Genomic DNA, 20571 nt, shown 5'->3' with positions numbered 1-20571 from the left:
GCTGTTTTGTCTTTAGAGAAGCCTCTAAAATCGTCATAAGTAATACTGTTTAGCATGTTTTTTTACGCACAAAAGAAACGTTGTTAGGCCTTTAAAAATGTTTTCGGATCCGTGCGATCGATGCCGAGGGAAATATGCAGGGCTCCTTTCCGTGAAAAAAATATATATTCCTGTTTGATTTGGAGTACCATTCATCAAATTTTGGGCCGAATTGCGGTCTGAATCATATCAAGGACGAAAGCACGCACAAGTTGTACATTGCCCCACATCCCTTGTGCCGGCGGGCGCGGCACAGCTAGCCCGCGTAATTCATCCCCTGATTCGGCCCAAAATTTGTTCCCCGAATCACACAGGGTTTTTTTTATCACTCATGCGGAAAGGAGCCCTGCCATTTACCCTTGATATCATGCGCACGGGACGACAAAATGTATTCAAGTTTTATTTTGTGCATCAAAAAGAAAAAAAAATATGCTGGATAGTATAACTTAAGACGATTTTAGAGGCTATTTTCAAGCAAAAAAGCGAGAAATCCTGGACAAATTGAGACATAATGACCCGAATGTTTGGACCCCTGTACATTTTCAACGGGCCCGCCTACGCTTCCGCCCCACAGCTCTCATTTGCATATATTATCAGTTTCGGGTGAAAAGTCTATTGCCGAGTATTATAATAGCAATGACGCGGCAGAAAATGAAAGGTCAGCTGATGACCTAACGATTGCCGTCATACAAAAATGGGCCCACTGTGCACATATTGCATGTGCTATAATATTAATAGCATTGCTGAAAGAACAATGTGCACATTGGGGGCGGCCTTCAAACACCGGAGCACAGAGCGCACGGTTATAGCATCATTGCTCGCTTATTTGTGTGGAGTCCATTGCCTGCAGCCTAGCCTACTATTCGACCTGCAATTCCAAGATGCCTTCCTACAAGGTGATTTACTTCAACGGCCGTGGGTACGCCGAGACCACGCGCATGATGCTGGCTCATGTCGGCCAGGAGTTTGAGGATGTACGGTACACTCAAGAGGAATGGCTCGAGCACAAACCGAGTAAGTTAATTCTGTCTGGAGCCTGTGTATAGCCTAGGGACCTACGACTTATCATACAAGCATGCAGTGAAAGGCTAGCTGTGCAATATTGTGTATGGATTAATTAGGGTCGTACTTCGTAGCGTTTTTGCAATTTTCATTCAAAAATATGACCGGGATTGTTGCAAAGGTTGGGCATTTTTTGCCTCTATGATTTAACCAATATTACATGGCTCACACTCAGCTCAGGCAAGATAAGATTTGCTAGCCCAGCTGCCTTTGCCTTTAATGGGGTTGTCAGTTGAAAAGTATATAATTTCAGACGCACGTTTCATGGGAGCTCATGGTACTGTATGGAGGCGTCTTTAAATCCAACTTCATTTTCTACATTCTCTTTCGGCAGATGTGCCTTTGCAGCAGCTGCCTAACCTGGAAGTCGACGGGAAGATCATTCCCCAGAGCCGGGCCATACATGGCTTTGTGGCCAGAGAGTTCGGTGAGTTTCCGTACAGGTTGTTAGGCCTATTAATTAAATTTGTGGAAGGGTGTTTCAGAAGATACGTTTGAAGTTCATTAATTGTCTTCACTGCGTGTACTCAGTGCACAAAAAAAATACAGGTAGGAATATGGGAACATGTAATCTTATGTGATGGTTGGCGATAGAGTATAGCAGTCATTCTAAAGTGGCTACTAAACTATGTTCAACTTGACTGGTCATGTGAACTGTTGCCATCATCCATGCGTCATCGTACCCACAATGCATCAGAGGTAAGCCTCGTTCAAGGAGTCTAAATTGCACATGGCACTCAACATTCTCAATTTCTTGGAACTTGTTTTTGTGTAGGCTTGAATGGTGCGAGCAACGAGGAAACAACTAAGATCGACATAATCTTGGGAACGCTTGAAGATATTAGCAGGCATATGCAAAGCGGTGAGACGGACGAAGAGAAGAAGGTAAAATACGGCAAATTAATACTTTGTTTCAGATAAAATGTTAGCTATTTCCGAAATACCTCGATGAATTATCTCCATCAACATTACTTCAATATTTTCTTTGTTTTCTTAGAAAGAAAAGTTGGCCGAATTTTATGCGCAGACTGCTCCCAAGTATTTAACGGGGCTCGAGAAGATGCTGGCAGACAACAATGATGGTGACGGATTCTTCGTCGGCTCTAAGGTAAACCTAGATTAAAATGGCGCGCGGTCATTTATTTCCTCGACGTTAATTGTCGTACGAGCTGACAAAATATTTCACTCGACAATAAACGGCTTTTGTGTACTAGAAATAAGTAGGCCTCTACTTGTAGTCAAATGTTATCATTCACATTGTCATTCTTCAATGTATATTCCTTATTTGATGAGCAATGTGTATTAAATTTTTTAACTTAATATGACAACTGAATAATAGTGGTTGGCGTTTAAATAGCGCCCTCACTCGAACCTCAGTGGGGTAGAAAGGCTTCGTAATAAAGTCACGAGCCCTATGTTTCAAAGAAAACATTTACACATCATTTCCAACCATTGGAATTTGATCAAAAGCTGATGTCCAAGGTTTATTCTCTACCAGATCTCTCGTGCTGACATCTTCTTTTACGTCGTCACGGAATACCTGGCCGAGGATGAACTCAAGAAGTACCCTAAGCTTGTTGCTCTCAAGGAGCGCGTCGCCAAGGACGCCAATATCGCTGCTTGGCTGGCCAAACGTCCGCAGACGCCGTGGTAGAAAGATGATCCAGAGTACAGCATGATTGACAGCTTTGACAGTTGATAATTATAGATCGATAGATACATTTGTAAAAATCACCACATTACACAATTGTCATGTTTGTTTGGTCAACTTGATATTATAGACACTGCCACAATGCACACGATCATTTCACAAATGTCGTGACGTCAGTAAACTGCCATTAAATATATAATTGTACTTAATCTGAGGGATCTGAGGCAATAATATACAAGATAAGGTGGAATTTGAATCATGCTTGCGGTCAATTTTTATTCTTAGTAGTTAAGCAAATAAACACTATATTTTCAGAGACAAAGAATTGTTTAGAAGCAAAGTCGGTACGCTTTTCGTGAACTACTTCAGTTACAAGAACACATACGGTCAGGAAGTTGAATAGGGCTATCCCTAACAGTCCTGAAGCCTCCAATTCCAATACGATTTGCACACCCCCTAGGGAGTTGGGGTTAACAAAATCTAATATCACCTGTTCATTTAAAGGTGTTTTTAATACCTATACCTACATTATCTTTAAAAGCAGCTGTTCCATTGAATTAGAGGCTGATGAATGGAAATTACATAAGTATAAAACCAAATTTAATTTGGTCTAAACATTAAAGTGTCCCAAAGTTATACTATGATACATTGTAGCAAACAAGATGGGAAAAGTGCCTGTGTGGACGGTAATTCTGTCCCCCGTCCGGGGGACAGAATTACCTAGGTAAAAGTGTCCTCCCCGGCCCGTTAATTCTGTCCCCCTTCAGGTAATTCTTTCCCCTCGAGGTTTGTCCCCCTAGTTTTGCAATGCAGAAGGCCAGTAATTCCCTACATTGTTTTAATGAATTCATACAAGCTATACATTTTTTTACTTTTTAGTAAGCCCTTCATGAAGATGAATAAAATTAACTTTTTGCTCTTTGTGAAATATGAACAATATGTTTCGATCGACTCGGACTCGGAGTACGGTGAAATTACAGCAAGGTCGTGCACTACAGTAGCCCTTTTCTACGGTGGACGCCTCATTGATATAACGCCTACTTGGATTGGTCTAAATGGCTGCCATCCTTGTGAAATAGTTCAGTCGCAAAAGAACAGTCGAAAATTTAACAAAAGCAGCTGTTCCCTTTATGTTACTTCTGGGCTTATGAATATGGAAATTATAATAAGCATACAGCGAAATATAACTTGATCAAGGCATAATTACCCCCAATTACATTACAACAAATAGCGATGCATTCCAGCGAACTTCATGTAGATATTAAAGGGCCAGAGAGACAATTTTTCTACATTATTTATGACAAGCGCATATTTAGAATGGTTTAAGACTTTAAGGGAGGGTGCTTTTTGATGTGGGCCCTATTCACGCGTCGGCCATATTGAATTTAAAGTGAGGTAAAATCTTCATTTTTGGAACTTGCGAAGAGAAATAAAAGCAATGACATAAAGTTAATTACATATTATATCAGTCTGCTCTAATGAATAATTTTTAAATTTTTGATTAAACATACCCTAATGTTTTAAGCCACAAAAAAATGAAAGTGAGGCTAGAATGTATAGTCTGGCACCATTCCATTCAGCAGTTCACAAGTAATAAAATACATTCAGGGAACCCAACCAAAATGGCGTTCTCGTAAATAAGATCCATAGATCTTGTTCATGCCAGTGTAACATTAATTAACATATTATGATTTTTGCTTTCAGAACTCATGGTCGACTGAATCTATATGCCAATTTGGGGTACAGTGAGCGAGTGTCGGCTTATTTCAATCAAAATGTTTACCAATATTTTTCCACCTCCAGTCCAATTCAAACAGTTAATGTAGTCAGGTTTCTCAAAATGTTTTTATTTTGTTTCATCTCACTGCATTTAGCTCCTTGGGACCAAAACTGCCATTTATTTCTTTTTCCTTTTCATGGGAAAATTTGTGAATGGAGCGTTAATGTGTGTGCAGCTTCTAATCACAGTTATGAAGTTTGTTGTTCACTTGGGCAACAATTGTGATTAAATCAACAACACAAAAGCATGAATTTGTGTGTTATTCAGAATGTGTATCGTTTTGGCGACAAATAATGATGTGTAATATCAAGGGATTTCAAATTGGCATTGAAATGGAGGGCAAGAAGTCTTGAAGATTAAAGGGAAAATACAACATTTGCAAACATTAAAAAATAAAACTACCAAATCATTTTGAAATACCTTGCTGGACTGTTAGTGAATGACAGTCTAAAGCATCCTGTAAAATCATGGCACCTGGTATACTGTCATTTTCAAGAAAAGTGGTATTTTTGTATCAATTTCCAACGCTGATCGACCGACCAGCGTTGGAAAAACTGGCTTTTTTCAAATACTGGCCCCAATTGACCATCACGCTTGTTTGCAATCGATTACACACCTATGAACGGGTACAAGCCAGCTAGACTGGTTCCCTGACCTTACAATTCCCCAATGTATGTAAACTGCTCTGTTTCTTCTAAAATGATTGTTTTTCTTGGTTTTTTATAGCATTTTTGAACCCAAAAACCTCAAAAAAGTCAGTGTAACTATATTTGCTATATAATTATATCCAACCCCCCAATTCCATCCATTTCTGAAAATTACAGCGAAAGCAAATGATGTATATTCCCTTTAAAATTTGCACACAGGCCTACATGTACATGTACTACAACTTTTCAAATACATGTAGCAAGAAAACGGACACACAAGACACAACACAGGGACTCAAAAAAGAAACTTGAGGATACAATTTTTCCTTTCTTTCAATAAGTAACTTTATTCTCACTCTGTACATATCATGACAGGTGGTTCATACAGTTTCACCCTTGACCCCATTGTAACCCCAGTTGACCCCTGTGGATGACCCATGTATATGTAGATGACCCTTGGAGAGTGAATGGCCTTGATATCAATCAACCGGTATCGGCAACATCATTACTGCAATAAAAAAAGACAAAAAAAAGTTGAGTCAGAGAGGTGTCTCCAAAAATAGGCCAAATAGGAGCATCAATTTGGAACAATGCTACTAGTATTTGGCACAATGACTACAAGGTCTGGCCCGAATATAGCGAATACTGACTTGAATGGTCAATCACAGTGGCGTAGCTACGGGGGGCGTGGGGGGGGGCGACAGCAGTGCAGTGCTTTGTCAGGTACCAATTTTTTTGTCCACGATAGTTTTTTTTGTCAACGGTTCATTGTTCACACCCTTTAGCAGGTCAAAGCCTTTTTACAGCTATGAACAACCTACTGTGAAACACTCCAGCGCCCCATATCTATCGCTCCATGCAAATTTCAACCCTAACCGCCCTGAATCCTCCAAATCCTTTTTGCAAATTGGAGGAATTTGCAGGATTGAGGTTACATGGCAAAAGTGCGTTGCTGATTTCAGAGTATGCACTGTGTCAAGGTCTTGGGCCAGACCTTGTGTTGTTTATGCTCAGCCGTGCATAAATTTAGTCCTTGATTATACTTGACATCCTCCGCACTGCTCCAGGATGTCAATGCCTCTGCTTCAACCTATTGACAGTCAAAGCCGGAGGATTTTGCAGGATTCAGGCAGTGGTCACCCCTCCATGGACCATATTCAAGAAATAGCGCAGGAATTTGCAGGGTTGAGGCTATATGCTATTTTTCCATGAGGCCAATTGGAGGATTTTGCAGGATTGAGGCTACATCCTGGCAAAAAGGCCTAGGGAGTTGGGGTTGACTGGCACACTCCTCAGATGCATGCATGAACTGTTTTATACACTGAACAACATACTTTATTATTGATTCAACTTTCAAGCTACGCAGCTGTAGAGGACACTTTAACAAGATGAATGAAATCCAGTCTTGGGAACCTGGCTCTCAGACCCAAGAAAATCTTATATCTCATGCCGGTGTAGCGTGAATATCCGACTCCATGAAATATGGACTCATTGGTAGTATTGCGCATGCGTTTAATAGTACGATAATATGCTATTTTTAGGATCATATAGGGAGAGTGACCTGTCACATGCGAGGGGTTAACCATTGATAGGGAAAAGGAGTCCGATTTTCATACGAGTCAGATTTTCATATGACACCGGCATGAAGTCCCCTCTGAGATCCCATCTGAATTGGACCATGAAGTGAGGTTTAACCTCCCTATAGCCAAATCAAAATGGCCAATTGGACTCACCTTCTTGCCAGCTGACACCTTTGTCTTGGCTGTTCCTCGCACCTTCTTCTGTCTGTTCTTGCGTTCCTTACGCTGCTTCCTAGAGGGTCGCTTCCGTTCATACAGCCCGTGCTACAATTTGTGACAGAGTAAAATCAAACGATTTATAGCCATGCATAACATGCATAATATGCTAGTAATACAAATGTGGAAAAGAAACAAGTGTCTCTGCTTTTCAAGAACTACAGTGGAACACCCCTAATGAACATCACAGGATGTTGTAAATCTGCCTGCTTCGCCCTATAATATCATTCTGGGGTTTCCCCCAACCACTAAAACTGTAATTTCCTTCTACGTCTTCATCCAAGGGACCCCACTGGATAGAAAGAAGTCAAAAGATTTTCGCAGGCTATCCCGGCCAATTGCTAAACGATCACAAGCAAACTAACAAATGCTGAATGCATTTCAACTCCAGCAAATATCGCCACAAATGTTTCATGACAAATTGACTTTGTCGTGTTCAAATTCATGTATTCAAATTCATTTGAAGCACATGAATGAATTGGCCTTAGGCCAAGAAAAAAAAATAGTTCCGCTTCCGATTACATGGCATTTGAAAATAGGGTAGGTAGGTAGGGAATTTTTTTTTTTTGCCAATTTTTTTTGTGTACGATCATATGGAGGCGTCTGCATGTAGTCAAGGGTAAAAGGTAGAAACTGATGGTTTTGGGTGTTTTTTCCTCATTTTTCCCATAAAAAAAATTAGGGTAGGGCTCTCAGAATAGGGTAGGTAGGGAAACCGGAAGCAGAACTTTTTTTTTTTTGGCCTTATAGGAAAAGTACTGACTCCATCAACATTTCTGTCTAAACAGAAGTTAGGACGGTCGAAATTATAATTAACTAGAGGTAAGGCGTAATTTATACAAATGCTTGGACGTACCCTTGCTAGTCTGTACTTGGGCTCATACTTCTTGGCGAAATCCAAGGTGTCGTACACCAGACCGAATCCTGTCGTCTTGCCGCCACCGAACTGGGTACGGAACCCAAAACAGAAGATGACGTCCGCGGTGGTCTTGTAGACCTTGGCCAGCTGTTCCCGGATCTCTGTCTTGGGCACGGTTGCTTTGCCGGGATGGAGGACGTCCACGACCATCTGCTTGCGGTTCAGCAGACGGTTGGTCATGAACTTGCGGGTTCGGACTGTCACTGCCGAGTCACCCTTCAAGAGGAAAAAAACAGAATAAAAGTTTTAAATAAACTGAAACACAATGTCAGTGAACCCTAGCAGGATATGTTCATGTTTAAAAGTACACACACTGTCATATGTCAACGGTCATGACTGTGAATTAGTCTTTGTTGCCTTGATCACAGGGAGCAGGATTCAAGATCATCACACAGTGACACTGTTGATGGCTCATGAGACATTAAACGTGACCTACAAAAACAACTCTCCCAAGTAAAAGTGAGGGCGTGCCACTTGAAAAACAGGTAGGGCATAGTAGTATACCTTTTCGATTCCTACTGTAATATTATAAGTACATTTTGTACGCCGCAATACCAACATGACAGTGCACACAGACAAAGCGTACTCTCGAGTCTCGACTCGCGAGAGTATTGGCAAAGATCCGAATTCATTGGGTAGAGAGTTACAATATTTAGGCCTAGTCCGAACTTGCTTTTCCAATACAAATTTGGGGGTTGTTTTTAAACATGTCGACCATTCCCGATCTGCACTTTCCAACAATGATTCCACTGATTATGTTACTCCAATATCATTTTATTAATGTAACCTCCTTTTCATGTGATCATAGTGATAAAACTCAATATCCAGCTTACGGCAAATTGTACGGAAATGTTCTAAATCGGAGCATCGTCGTTGACCATTGAATTTATGTTTAGTATAACAAAGATCAAATACAAAATTGTCACAGTGTCAAAATTGAATTCATCCCCTTTATAGAAATGTCTTCTTTTATCTCAAGATGTGTTCGGTTAAGTTGATGTTCAGGGATATTTTAAGCGTGTTTTCCTCACCATGTTGACAACAGTAATGGCTGCCGAAAAAGAGGCAATCGAAATGGTAATCGAGCGACTCTTCAATGTGTACGGTGCATACGCTACACGGCACGGGTTGATGCGCGGATACCAGTTTATATGGACCAATCAATACGGTGGCTCAGAGTGGCCATTGCAAATGAGATACTGAAAAGGATAGGAACTTTTTCGTATAAGATTCAATTTTAAAATTGGTAAAAAAAAAAACAATTAAAAGCGATAACTTGCTCTATGCTGCCATCGAAATCGCCGTGCTCTCATTATTTCCCGCTATCCCATTTCTTTTTGTGTTTGTGTCGGCGGGTAGCAGGGTTCGACCTTAACTTTTTTGTTCACTAGCCTGCCGGGCTACTGGCATTTTCACTAGCCCGCATTTTTTTTTAGCTCAAATACAAAATGGCGAATTTTCAGACTCAATTCTTAGGGAATTTTGTCAGTGTTTTGAATAAACAGATCTCATAATTTAACCTTTTAAAACAGTTGAAAAAATAGATAAAAAATGATGAGGTTAACTTCCTGAATTAAATGATTTATTTCTATAATTAATAGTATTTTGACTCGCCAGCCGGGCTACTTAAGGAATAGTTTGACAAGCCCGCCGCTGATTTGACTAGCATTTGGCTAGCGGGCTACCGCTAATTTCGAAGTGTACAAATCACTACTGCAAGTACAATTGTACACATGGCTAGAATAGAGCTACGTACGTGCAAGAAAATAACAACGACTGAAAGAAATTTCCATTCAGTGTTCCACAGTGCTTTGAATTCGTGCTTTGAACAAGGTCAGTTTCTGTTTGGTGGTCCATGTGTGAAGCAGGATAGGAGAATATTATCGTTTGGCTGGGGCTGCATTTAGCATCGACTGTATCCACTCAGTGTAAGGTCAATTTTACATGAACTTAATACATGTACATGAAGTAGGCCTAAAAACTGGCTGCAGTTGTTACAGTAGTATATGCATTGTACATGTACCACAAGGCAAGTTGACGTATTTATACACAATTTGACATCAATATGCTATATGATATTCCCCACACGAAGACAGATTGCTACATGTACATGTACATGTATATTGAAAACGAACATGTGTAGCGCAAGCTAGGCAGTACCTTAGTATCAGGTTGTTCTATTTCCTTTTCTTTTTTTTGGAAGGGCCATTATACAACTGCCAGTCGATGAACAAACTGATGCATGAATTGTTTTATACACTGAGCAACGCACTTTATTGTTGATTAAATTAATTTCAGTACCCTTTTATAAATAACATTTCGGTTTCCTTCCATAACAGTGAGTTGAGTCAAGCATGCCTTCTTACAAGCTCTTGTACTTTGATACCCGTGGCCGCGCCGAAGCCACACGGATGCTGTTCGCTGTGGCGAATCAGGAGTTTGAAGATGTCCGCATCACTAGGGAGGATTGGCCCAAAGTAAAACCAAGTAAGTTGTGCGTATTATATCGCCATCTATGATGAAACCTTTACCTCCCATGCTTAAATTAAATCGAACAAAATCAAATTTGTTTTCTATGAAGGGTGCCGAATTTCGAGAACCTGAAGAACTTTCGATTTGCAGTTTTAAAAGAAATATCTGAAACTGCTTCTATTGTGATTGTGAGATCCTTTCGCCAAAAAATATTCAATGAATAAGAACTTACAAAAATGGGGAATCCGGAAATCCACAAATGGAGGAGGCAGTGTGTAGTTCATTAAATTTTCTAAATGTTGAAGTATCCAATCTTTTAACAGTCTTTATTTCTCTTTAAACTTAATTCAGTAGAGATTGTTTTTCGTTTTACACTATTGCAGCCACTCCTCAGGGCCACATTCCGGTGTTGGTCGTCGACGGTAAACAACTTCCTCAGAGTGCTGCCATTGAATCATTCGTTGCAAAGGAGCTCGGTATTCTATGTTTGTTTGCTTTACGGTTTAAATTTGACTGTTTTACCATTTTTTGTAATGTTTTTCTCTAGACTTTCAGCGGCCGCACCTCGAGTGGCCCTCTGGTCTTGTGATGGGCGATTACCATTAAAGAAAAAAATTCATCCGCTTTGTGAATTTAAAGTACATTTTATTATGTTATTTGTATTATTATCATTGGTTTATTGAAACTCATGAGTCTTGGCCCGAAGACCAAATTTCACATGATTTACAATAAAATACCGTTAAAAGCAAAAACCATGTAAGCAATGGGTTCCTACTGTTCACAGTTATTTGTTAAAATATTTTTGCTAGCTGCTACACATCTGATTGATTTAAATACGCGACTGTCAGTAATTTGCGTTTTCAATTTTTCACTTCCAGGATTATACGGCTCTAATAACTGGGAGGCAGCACAGATAGATGTTGTCAAGGAAACACTAAAAGACTTGATCGACCCTATGATCATGCCCGTAATGTTTGAGCTAGACAAAGCCAAACAGGTAAGAGGATCCGTTAGGAGCACCACCCGAAATTAGCAGTATGCCCCCTTAAATTGGCAGGGTGTATTGTGCCCCCCCCCCCCCCTTCAGCAAACCGACCTTCTATATTTTACACGTATTATATTTCTTTTCTAACTTAACGATTTAATTAAGCTTAAGTGAATAGTTCATTATCCTCTTTGGGGTCTAAAGTACATTTTTTCCCTCCATCATTTTCTTTAGGCAGAAAACGCCAAGGAGTACTATGAGAATGTTGCACCTCCTCATCTAAAGAATCTCCAGGATCTTCTTGAAAAGAACAAAGACGGAATAGGATACTTTGTTGGTGATAAGGTAATATATACAAAAAGATGAAATTTTAAAGAAATATTTTTTCTTGATTTGGGGCACTTTAAAAGATGTTAATCAGTCAAAGTGTTAGCGAGTTATTTTAATGTGTTTCTTCTTATTCAGGTATCCCTAGCTGACGTCATCTTCTTCGTCACCATGGAGTGGTTTGAGAAGCCACCGTACTCCACCAAGGGCCTGGAAAGCTTCCCCAAACTGGTGGCGCTCAAGGATCGCCTGGCCACCAACGACCTCGCTAAGCATCTTAGAGAGCGCCCTCAAGTCTATTGGATCCATGATTGAAAATTGAGGGCGCTGTTGTAATATATAAAGGTTTTACTGGTTTCATCTCAAATATTTTTTGTTATGCTACATGAGTACGAGTGCCGATACGATTTTCTATTTGATGTTCAGGTACTGTTTTGGTAATTTGGCAATATATTACAGTAGGCCTATTTTAAAAAAAAATTAAAAATTGATAGTTATGCTAATAAGTAGTCCTTATCACCGAATGTTGAATATCAACATTTAACCACTAATGTGAATATGTTTTGTCTCAACTTGCTTAACCTGCATTCTATGTACGTTTTGTGTTAACTTTAAAGTGTTTTACACCAACATCATTGGACAGAATGCATAATTTGCATAAACATGTAATTACCAATTTGATTATAGCATAATTGGTATGACTAACCCTTTCTTAAACGCATAATGTATTTCGACTTTCGTTAAAAACATTTGCATCTTTTTCAGACCATGTTTCTTACTGTGCTCTGAACCCAGTTTCTGTTGATACCCGCAACATTCCGTTGTTTATCGAACCGTGATGTTTTACTACCTCGATTACAGGATCCATTACCGCTCACATAATATAGGGCATGTCGGGAAGAATAGTCAATTTTAGAATCAATTATCGTGTGTGTTTAGACCGCCTCGTAACGGATGTGTTCTGTATTTTCTGATGTAATCACTTTTAGACTTTTTTTATATCTGTAGTCATGCAAGCACTTTAAAATAAATTAAAAGAAACAAGATGGCATTGCTGTAGTTTTGATGTGCAAAGCAATGTAAGAATAAATTTTCATTTCAGCGATATTTTTACAAAAATTTCCTGCGTGGTTCATTTCAAGAAGAAAAAACTAACTCAGCTGTAATATTTCTATTTGTTTGTTCACTTTAACCGACACCCTTATCAGTTTTTATCCCTGAATGGACTTTGTACTACAAAAAAATTCTGAAGCACAGGCACTCTGCATAAATTATGAATACACATAATGCCGGTTGTATAGTCGTAACAGGATTGATCAGTGAACGCTGGTCGTGATACTGATACCGGTACATCACAGTCATCTGGATGGCAAGTGTTGATACACCGTGTTTATTTACATGGCTGCTGCTGTTGATACTCCTAGTCCGTATTTGGCCATTTGTATGATACATAGAGGAAGCCGACTGTATCAAAATATCATGGTTATTATTCAGCGGTAGACTGAGAGGCCATCCCACGCTGCACAAAGACAATTCGGTGCTGATTTACCAATAGGCCGCTACGCCTACACTGCTAGTTTCATAGGGTTTTCTGATTTCAGAAGTTTTGGAAGTACACGGACGCCTCTTTGATTAAATTTACCAATTCCCGGACAACCGTGAGCATCCCGTGTTGCAGTGTTTGGAGACGGATATTGAGAGGAAAACCAAGTGAGTTTCACGGGTAAATATCTGGACTCCTTTGTCACGAATTGAGCAGCGTATCTTCTTTGTATCTTCTATGTGCTTGCAGTTCATACAGACCAAGCAAAGTTTCATTTATTGAAACGTCCGAGCCAGCAATTGTTTCATTTATTGAAACGTCCGAAATCTGCATTGTGGAGCTACAGTGACATTAAAACTACAATGTAGTTAAAACGTTGCGGTGATATCAATGGAGGCCGTTAACTGGAAAGATTCTTAAAAATTATTTCGCGCCTTGAAATTAAGATGTTCGAAAAATCTCCCTTGTATAAGAGAAACGAGAAATTGTTGGACTTCAAGTTACACGCTGCTGACAAACATTGAATTCACACCTTAAAGGTATTGGCTTCAAATATTGTTTGCCAAATTGTCTTGGAAGGTCATTAGCCAGTAATTATGCTCTCAACATGAAATGCACGACGAAAGGAACTTCGCAGTTCAACCTTCCTTGAACGGTACGAGTGACAGCAAAATTTGCAGCAATGGGTCGGATACGAACCTTCGACATTGTGGTCGACGCTAACGGAGTGGCCGAGGTGAGGGGCGTGCCCATCTACAGACCCGGCGGTCATGTGACGGGGGTCGTCCATCTTGCCCTCAATACACCACGAGAGGACATAGGAGGTAAGAATGGGGCATTCACTTTGTGTAAAACAGGTTTTGAAAGATGAAAGTTTGTATGTATACTAAGACTGTTTAGATAATTAATTTAGATAGTTGGAGAACAGGACTCACACAGTTCTTATTGCATGCTAATAAAGCAATATTTCCTTTTCTTAGTCAATAACTACAAACTCGGCCACATTGTGTTCTCCATTTACTTGGTTGATTAGCAAAGATTTTTTTTAATGTAGAAATTAAATGCGAACTCGATTTTCTTGTATTCGTACGATTTAATTTTCAAGGATTTTTTTCCGAAAAGAAATCTCCTTTTTTTTAAACAAACATTTTTCTTTCCTCAGAAATTTCTATCAAGCTTCAAGGCCGAGCCAAGACGAACTGGTCCGAAGTCGTGCGATCGGGAAGAAGTGTCATCGGCGATCAGCCAGTGACGTATACGGGAACAGAAACGTACATCGACGAAAAGATATCACTGTGGAAACAAAGTGAGAACAAGATCATTGAAACGCACCATATTTTTTTGGTAAAACCAATAGCTCATGAAAAAAGGAAACAAAGTGAGAACAAGATCATTGAAACGCACCATATTTTTTTTTGTTAAAGCAATAGCTCATGAAAAAAAGGCCATCGGCTCAGTGAAAGTATCTAAACGTCAAGAATTACAACAACCAAAAACACTGAGCAAAAATATCAAGAACCACATTATATTCGAGATAATTTTTTTTCATTGTTCAATAAAACAAAAACATAAACGTAAGGTGTCTGCACTGTGTCAAGAATGAAGAACACTTAATCGAAGTTTCCGAACGGCTTAAGCTATTCCGCAAATATTTGGGCCTTACTTGATATTTTTCTTCACACGCTTTTGACCTCACTTTTTATGCCCCACCCCTCACAGCCCATTCGCACCAGAGGTTGAACCGAGGACCCTTTCAGTTCCCGTTCCAGTTCCAGATACCCAATGAGAACCTACCAACTGCCTATGAGGGGACCAGCGGCAGCGTCCTGTACAATCTCAAGTGCGAGATTAGCGGCGAGTCCTCGCTTTCTTACGCCAAGACCATCAAGACAATCGGCATTGCTGGCCGACCGCTGGACTTGAATTCTGTACCGAGTGCGATGGTAAGATTTCAGCTCCATAGGCCCTGGTTGATAGTGAGGCTACCTGGCAAACTTCCTTGTTCGAATCAAATGGAGTCTTACGTTATACTACTTTATAGAAACAGAACATAGATTGACATCATTGCCAGCCAATGATTTATTCAAAATAAAAAAGGCAACTCAAGTATTTGAACGAAATAGTGCCAGAGTAATTTTGAAAGTGAGTCAAGCACTGTAAACTTTATCAATTTGTCTGGCACCTTCCCATTGGGGAGTGTAAAATACATAAAATAGATTTGAGGAACAAAATTTAAAATGGCCATATCGTGAATGAGGGCCCATGGCTAGCTCCCCGTTTACCCTCAAACTCTATAGGTTCAGAATGTCCCCCATAAAGATAACAGGTGTATCAAGCATTAAGCAAGTCCCGTTTGCTTCATTCCTCAGCTTCCCATCCACGGCGAGTCCGAGACTCTCATGAGCTCACTCTGCTGCATCACCGGGTCCATCAAGGTCATAGCCTCGGCGGACAAACGGGCTTACATCCCTGGCGAGACGGCCTACATCACGGCCATCATCCATGGATCCAGCGGGACCAGATATGAGGTCGATCTTAAGCTCGTCGAGGTTTGTCTCAATTTTCTTTTCTCAAGTTTCTTACCTTGCTTCCACTATTTCTAATTTTCCTTTCTTTGCCTCCCATGCACCTCCACTTCTATAGCTTAGTTATCTTCTTCTTCTCTTGTGAGTTTCCTCTTTTCCTCAAACATGAGGCACCAGCAAGTGAACTGTGACAAAGATACATGTATTCCTTTGCTTGCTGTTCACGCCCTTTTTTGTGGCCTGACTTGTGACTTGACTTCTGTTTGGCTTGTGGCTGACTCTGAAGTATATTTGTCGTTTACTTATGATTGACTTGTGATTGACCTGTGATTGACTTGTGATTGAACTTATGATTGACTCTTGATTTGGTTTCTGATTGACACGACTTCAACTTTAACATTTTAGGAGGCCACTTTCCGGGGCACGGGATCCGTCTTCACATCTCCCGGAGTCAGTGTGGCACGCCCTGGTTCCTGTCAGCGATCGCGAGTCGTCTTTCGCAAAAAGACAAGCGGGGTGCTCCAAAGACAGGGCCAGACAACGATTCAGAGAGAACCTCTGATCATTCCGGACTTCAAACCCCTCGTCGACAGTGGCTTCCAGGGGTGTAGTATCATTGACGTCAACTACTTCATAAGTGTAAGTTTTTGCTCGACCCGATGGCCAGCTTACTGTGCTCTGACTGACCGACCGACCGACCGACCGACCGACTGACTCACCGACTGACTGAGTCACTGAATATATAAATATCTTAAACTGACACTTTCAGGTCCAGGTGGACTAGGCAAGCCAGGTCCAGGTGGACTAGGCAAGCCTAGTTTGTTAAAGCAACCGAGCCTCGGAGCTTGAGGAAATTCCTTCTATCCAGATGCACCTAATCCCTAGGCACTGTAGCCCGAAAGCCTGACAAAATAGAGAGAAGACAATGAGAAGAAATAACAGCTTTAGAGGTGGGAGAAAAAAGCCCAGAAGAATACTCTGGGGGAAACCCATGGAATCAGGTAGGGACTGAAAACCCAATCCACATATTGGCCCAGGCGGGATTCGAACCCGGGTCACAGCGGTAGAAGGCGGGGAAAGAACCGCTACGCCAACCTGACATCCCTAACCTCATTTTCATAGGCTTTATTTTTCTTGTCGGCAGATCAATCCCATTCTGAGCCGTCTACGTCAAACACCTGACACCGAGATTCAGCTGCCTGTCACTATAGGGCGTGTTCCATTCACGGCCCTCCCATCGTACCATGCATCGTCCTCTCACATGTCCCATCCTGCTGGTAAGTTACACAACGTTGATACGTGCCCTTTCTAGACCTCTGCTATTTCCAAAATGACCATTTTCCACATGAACCTCATAATGTGGTTAAAACCTTTGGATAAAGAGGCATGATCAACTCATTGCCCGCCCCCCCCCCCTTCTACCAACCATAAAACGTCCCACGTGGGCAATTTGGGGGCATGCGACATCCATAAATTTCTTTCGTCCTACCATCCATTAACCTTCCACGTGAACATTTGGAGGTGCATGTCTCCTTCTCCCATCCCATGTGATCGTTGTCTATGGGCCATTAGCATACTCAATAAGATGTCAGAATAATGACTAAACAGCAACTTTCTGATGTATCTCTCCAAACAGAACCACCTCCAAGCTACGAGACAGCAACGTCGTACCGCCATAACACCCCACAACAGCCCAACATCACTGCGTTTGTGAACCAAGCATATTCTCCAGTTGCAGACGATACCACGCCCTCTACACCACGTGATCAAAGTGGTCTAACCGTCGAGCTTCCGCCTATCGCGTCGTCGTCACGCAGTGAAGTCCGAGCCAATCAGAGCGAGACCCAGCAGTCTGAAGACCAGCACGACAGCAGACCAACCCCTCCACGCCCGCCTCCAGTTATCCCTCCTCCTGGATATCGCTCGAAAGCTGGAACTGGCATCCGTGGAATTGTTAACCCCACGTTCTCGGGGGAATCGAGGAATGAAGAAGATGCTTCTGATCAAGAAAAAGGAGGAGAGGCGACATCCGTGGAAAGGTCCCCATCAGATGCAAGCAGACAGCAGGAGCGAGACAGTATTGTCCAACTTGAAGGTGCCGTCCTTCATTCACCGCTGCCACCACCGCCCTCGTTCTCGTCTGCCACAGAGGACGCTTCTAAAGAGAGTCCCGTAAACACAATTCGAGATTCGCAACAAGATAATTTGAGAAGACCCAACCAAGACGAAAGGCGAGACCGGGCACTGTCTCAAGATAGTTTGACAGTCCCGTACTTCCTTCCAGCGTACGAGAGGCAGTTACTCGGTCGTGTCACATCGGAAGAAAATATCGAGGAAGAAGCAGAGCCAGTAGGGGTAAGGTTGCATTCTTTCTTCCTTCCGATTTCCCAAGAGTCGGATTTAGATTTAGACTCCCTTGTCGACCCAACAGAGGTGGCAAGCATAGACAGGCTACCGCCTCCATCGCCTTGGAAGGATGAACAGCCTAGTTTGTCAGTTTTTCAAACTCCCAATGATGATGTTCCCAGCGCTCCTGAAGAAAGTGACAAAGTGCCTATTTTAGAAGAAGCAACGACAACTTCAGTTTCCGAAACTCAGATGTCAGTTCCGCAAGCTATTAAGACCGACGTTTGGGAGGAGAATACCTCCGAGAAAGATGACGAAGATGACGATTCTGACAAGATAACAATTCCTGATGTTTCTGAGGTTGGAGACTCCAAACCGTCTGAAACATCGTTCGTGCCATTTCACTCACCTGAAAAGAGCACGACATCTACCCGAAACCAAGACCTAAATCATGCTGGATCATCCTCTGATTTTGCCAATGTACCATTCCCCGAATCCAGAGAAACTTCACCTGCAAAGGCCAGGCGCTCCGGAGAATCCCTCCAAAGATCCGATAGACCTACTCGCCTCGAACTACATTCTACAAACCTCAACAAGCAGTGGCCTGACGGTAGTCCTGTGTCACCTTCGAACGAATCACTATTTGGGAATGTCCGAATCGTGCACGACACTTCACGGCAGCATTCCAGGACGCCGTCTCCTTATTTCCACCCGGATGACGGTAGAAGAGATCGAGATGATGCGTCTTCCGTCTCCAGCTTCGGTTCTTATACTCCATCTGCTCACACCCCGAAGGAGAGGAGACGAAGCGATCGCGACGAAGATCACAGCCGTGCCAGGTCCTCCGATCACATCGGGGGACGGGAGATCAGCACGTTACCCAGGAGCAAGTCGTCCAGCGGTGGGTTGAGGGAATCTGCCCTTGGGAGTCTCGACAGACGAAAGCGAGTCCTGAAGTACTCGACGTCACATCCTACTCCAAACCAAGATGCGAGAGGAAACCCTTCTGATCGCCGACATGGTTCCAGAACAATGGACTTGCATTCGACAACACGCATTCATAAGGCTCCAGTACCACTGGATGGTGATCCTAATCAGTCGAGAAACCAAGCAGATATGAGTTGGCACCCTTCGAACAGGACACAGCTTTCCTCACATGCATCACAAGATACGCTTCCTCCATCAACATCACCGAGTCGTCCTTCTCATGTTATCATATCTGATGCGTCACAGGCCCACCATAATTTAGCCAGGAGTCGAGAAGACAGTACCAAGAAACGCTCCTCCTACACTTCCGCCATTGAAAACCAGCGAGATACAGAGTGGCAACAAATTGCATCATCGGCACCCTCCTCAAGACGATATCACACCGAGAAAGTTGCAAGAGAGGAAAGACCAAAGAAGATGAAGCCATGTCTGGCTTATCATCACCTTGAACATGTCGAAGACGCTGAAGACGAATTTGGGTCAGACAAACACAGACTCGAGACTTTTGTTTGAGACCAAATTAAACTTTCACCACGCAGGAACCAAATAATCAATTGGTCAGTTAGCACTGTAAACGTTTGCCTCAAGGACATTGGCAGGTCCTGTCTTTGGATGGCGCCTTTTAGGGACATACGGAGATGAATTAACAAGTTGTTCGTGGAATGTTTGAGTTTGGAGAGAAGTTGCCTTTATTGTAAAACTATTCGAAAGTTTTATACACACTCTCAGGCTTGCAGTCGCTTTGCAAAAATCGCTGTCTGATCAAAATATTGCAAGTTTTCAAAGAAAAACTGTGATTTGAGCCACGCCTCTTTCCTTCGCACCATTCAACCGTCTAGCCTTAGCCGTTTTCTAACTGAGCTTAAAAGCGACCAAGTCGCATGTTTAATGTTACTTGACCGTATAATTTTATATCATAGGCTAACTGTACCATTTATACATACAGAAACCCACAGTTTATACACAAAACAAATTACAATCATGTGAGTAATATATCGGTTATTATTGTCTGTCTGTTCATAATGTGAGATAAATAGGGAATGCATAGTTTGTGGCGATTACAAGTCTCGCACATATTCTCTTTAAAGGAGAAGCATAAGTGAAGATTTTACTGTAATTGTGATGATTTCTTAAAACTCGTTTCGGGAGGGATACAAATATGTTAGGCCAAAAAAAAAAGTCTCCGGTTTCTGGTATGGAGCTTGTCCAAAAAGTGGTGCGGCGACGCGGCTTTTTTTTTTTTTTTTACCTGACTTTTTTGCTTCAAATGTCGGCTGATGACTGCAAATGGTGCCCGACTAAACTTAGTGAAAATATATGGGAGTCCAGAGAGGCCACATAAAGCTTATTCTCGATCATAACCCCATCTAAAAACACGTTAAAATTGTGCAGCAGCAGGATTCCAGTCAAACCAGTGAGTTTGGCGGTTTTGAGACATCATCTTTCATTGAAAAAAAAAAAATTTCATTTTGCAGACGCGCATGGCTACGGC

At 41.7% G+C, this 20571-nt stretch overlaps 4 protein-coding genes across 5 annotated transcripts; 3 read left to right on the top strand and 1 right to left on the bottom strand.

The window, feature by feature from the left end:
• The first annotated feature begins 784 nt into the window (after positions 1 to 784).
• On the top strand, positions 785 to 4783 carry LOC119732267 (hematopoietic prostaglandin D synthase-like). The gene is made up of 5 exons (XM_038205719.1): positions 785 to 1053; positions 1436 to 1528; positions 1877 to 1986; positions 2099 to 2209; positions 2600 to 4783. The coding sequence occupies exons 1-5, from the start codon at positions 921 to 923 to the stop codon at positions 2753 to 2755; spliced, it is 603 nt and encodes a 200-aa protein (XP_038061647.1). The 5' UTR covers positions 785 to 920; the 3' UTR covers positions 2756 to 4783.
• A 716-nt stretch (positions 4784 to 5499) lies between these two features.
• On the bottom strand, positions 5500 to 9028 carry LOC119732552 (40S ribosomal protein S24-like). Its single transcript, XM_038206116.1, has 4 exons — positions 8926 to 9028; positions 7832 to 8110; positions 6913 to 7023; positions 5500 to 5687 (listed from the first exon to the last, which is right to left on the bottom strand). Exons 1-4 carry the CDS (start codon positions 8926 to 8928, stop codon positions 5685 to 5687), a joined length of 396 nt encoding a protein of 131 aa, XP_038062044.1. The 5' UTR covers positions 8929 to 9028; the 3' UTR covers positions 5500 to 5684.
• Positions 9029 to 9666: 638 nt separating this feature from the next.
• On the top strand, positions 9667 to 12042 carry LOC119731631 (S-crystallin SL11-like). 2 transcript variants are annotated; one of them, XM_038204831.1, is made up of 6 exons: positions 9667 to 9827; positions 10234 to 10381; positions 10750 to 10842; positions 11245 to 11363; positions 11586 to 11696; positions 11817 to 12042. In XM_038204831.1, exons 2-6 carry the CDS (start codon positions 10249 to 10251, stop codon positions 11991 to 11993), a joined length of 633 nt encoding a protein of 210 aa, XP_038060759.1. In that variant the 5' UTR covers positions 9667 to 9827; positions 10234 to 10248; the 3' UTR covers positions 11994 to 12042. The 2 variants fall into 2 exon arrangements, with proteins under 2 accessions (XP_038060759.1, XP_038060758.1); XM_038204830.1 differs by having other exon boundaries at positions 9668 to 9822.
• Positions 12043 to 13633: 1591 nt separating this feature from the next.
• Positions 13634 to 20114, top strand: LOC119732686. The gene is made up of 7 exons (XM_038206322.1): positions 13634 to 14045; positions 14384 to 14527; positions 14941 to 15164; positions 15591 to 15770; positions 16152 to 16385; positions 16891 to 17023; positions 17383 to 20114. The coding sequence occupies exons 1-7, from the start codon at positions 13904 to 13906 to the stop codon at positions 19590 to 19592; spliced, it is 3267 nt and encodes a 1088-aa protein (XP_038062250.1). The 5' UTR covers positions 13634 to 13903; the 3' UTR covers positions 19593 to 20114.
• Positions 20115 to 20571: the final 457 nt, after the last annotated feature.

The sequence above is a fragment of the Patiria miniata genome, unplaced genomic scaffold (genome assembly GCF_015706575.1).
Source record: "Patiria miniata isolate m_02_andy unplaced genomic scaffold, ASM1570657v1 HiC_scaffold_24, whole genome shotgun sequence".
NCBI lineage: Eukaryota > Metazoa > Echinodermata > Asteroidea > Valvatida > Asterinidae > Patiria > Patiria miniata.
This window is presented reverse-complemented; position numbering and strand designations above follow the sequence as displayed.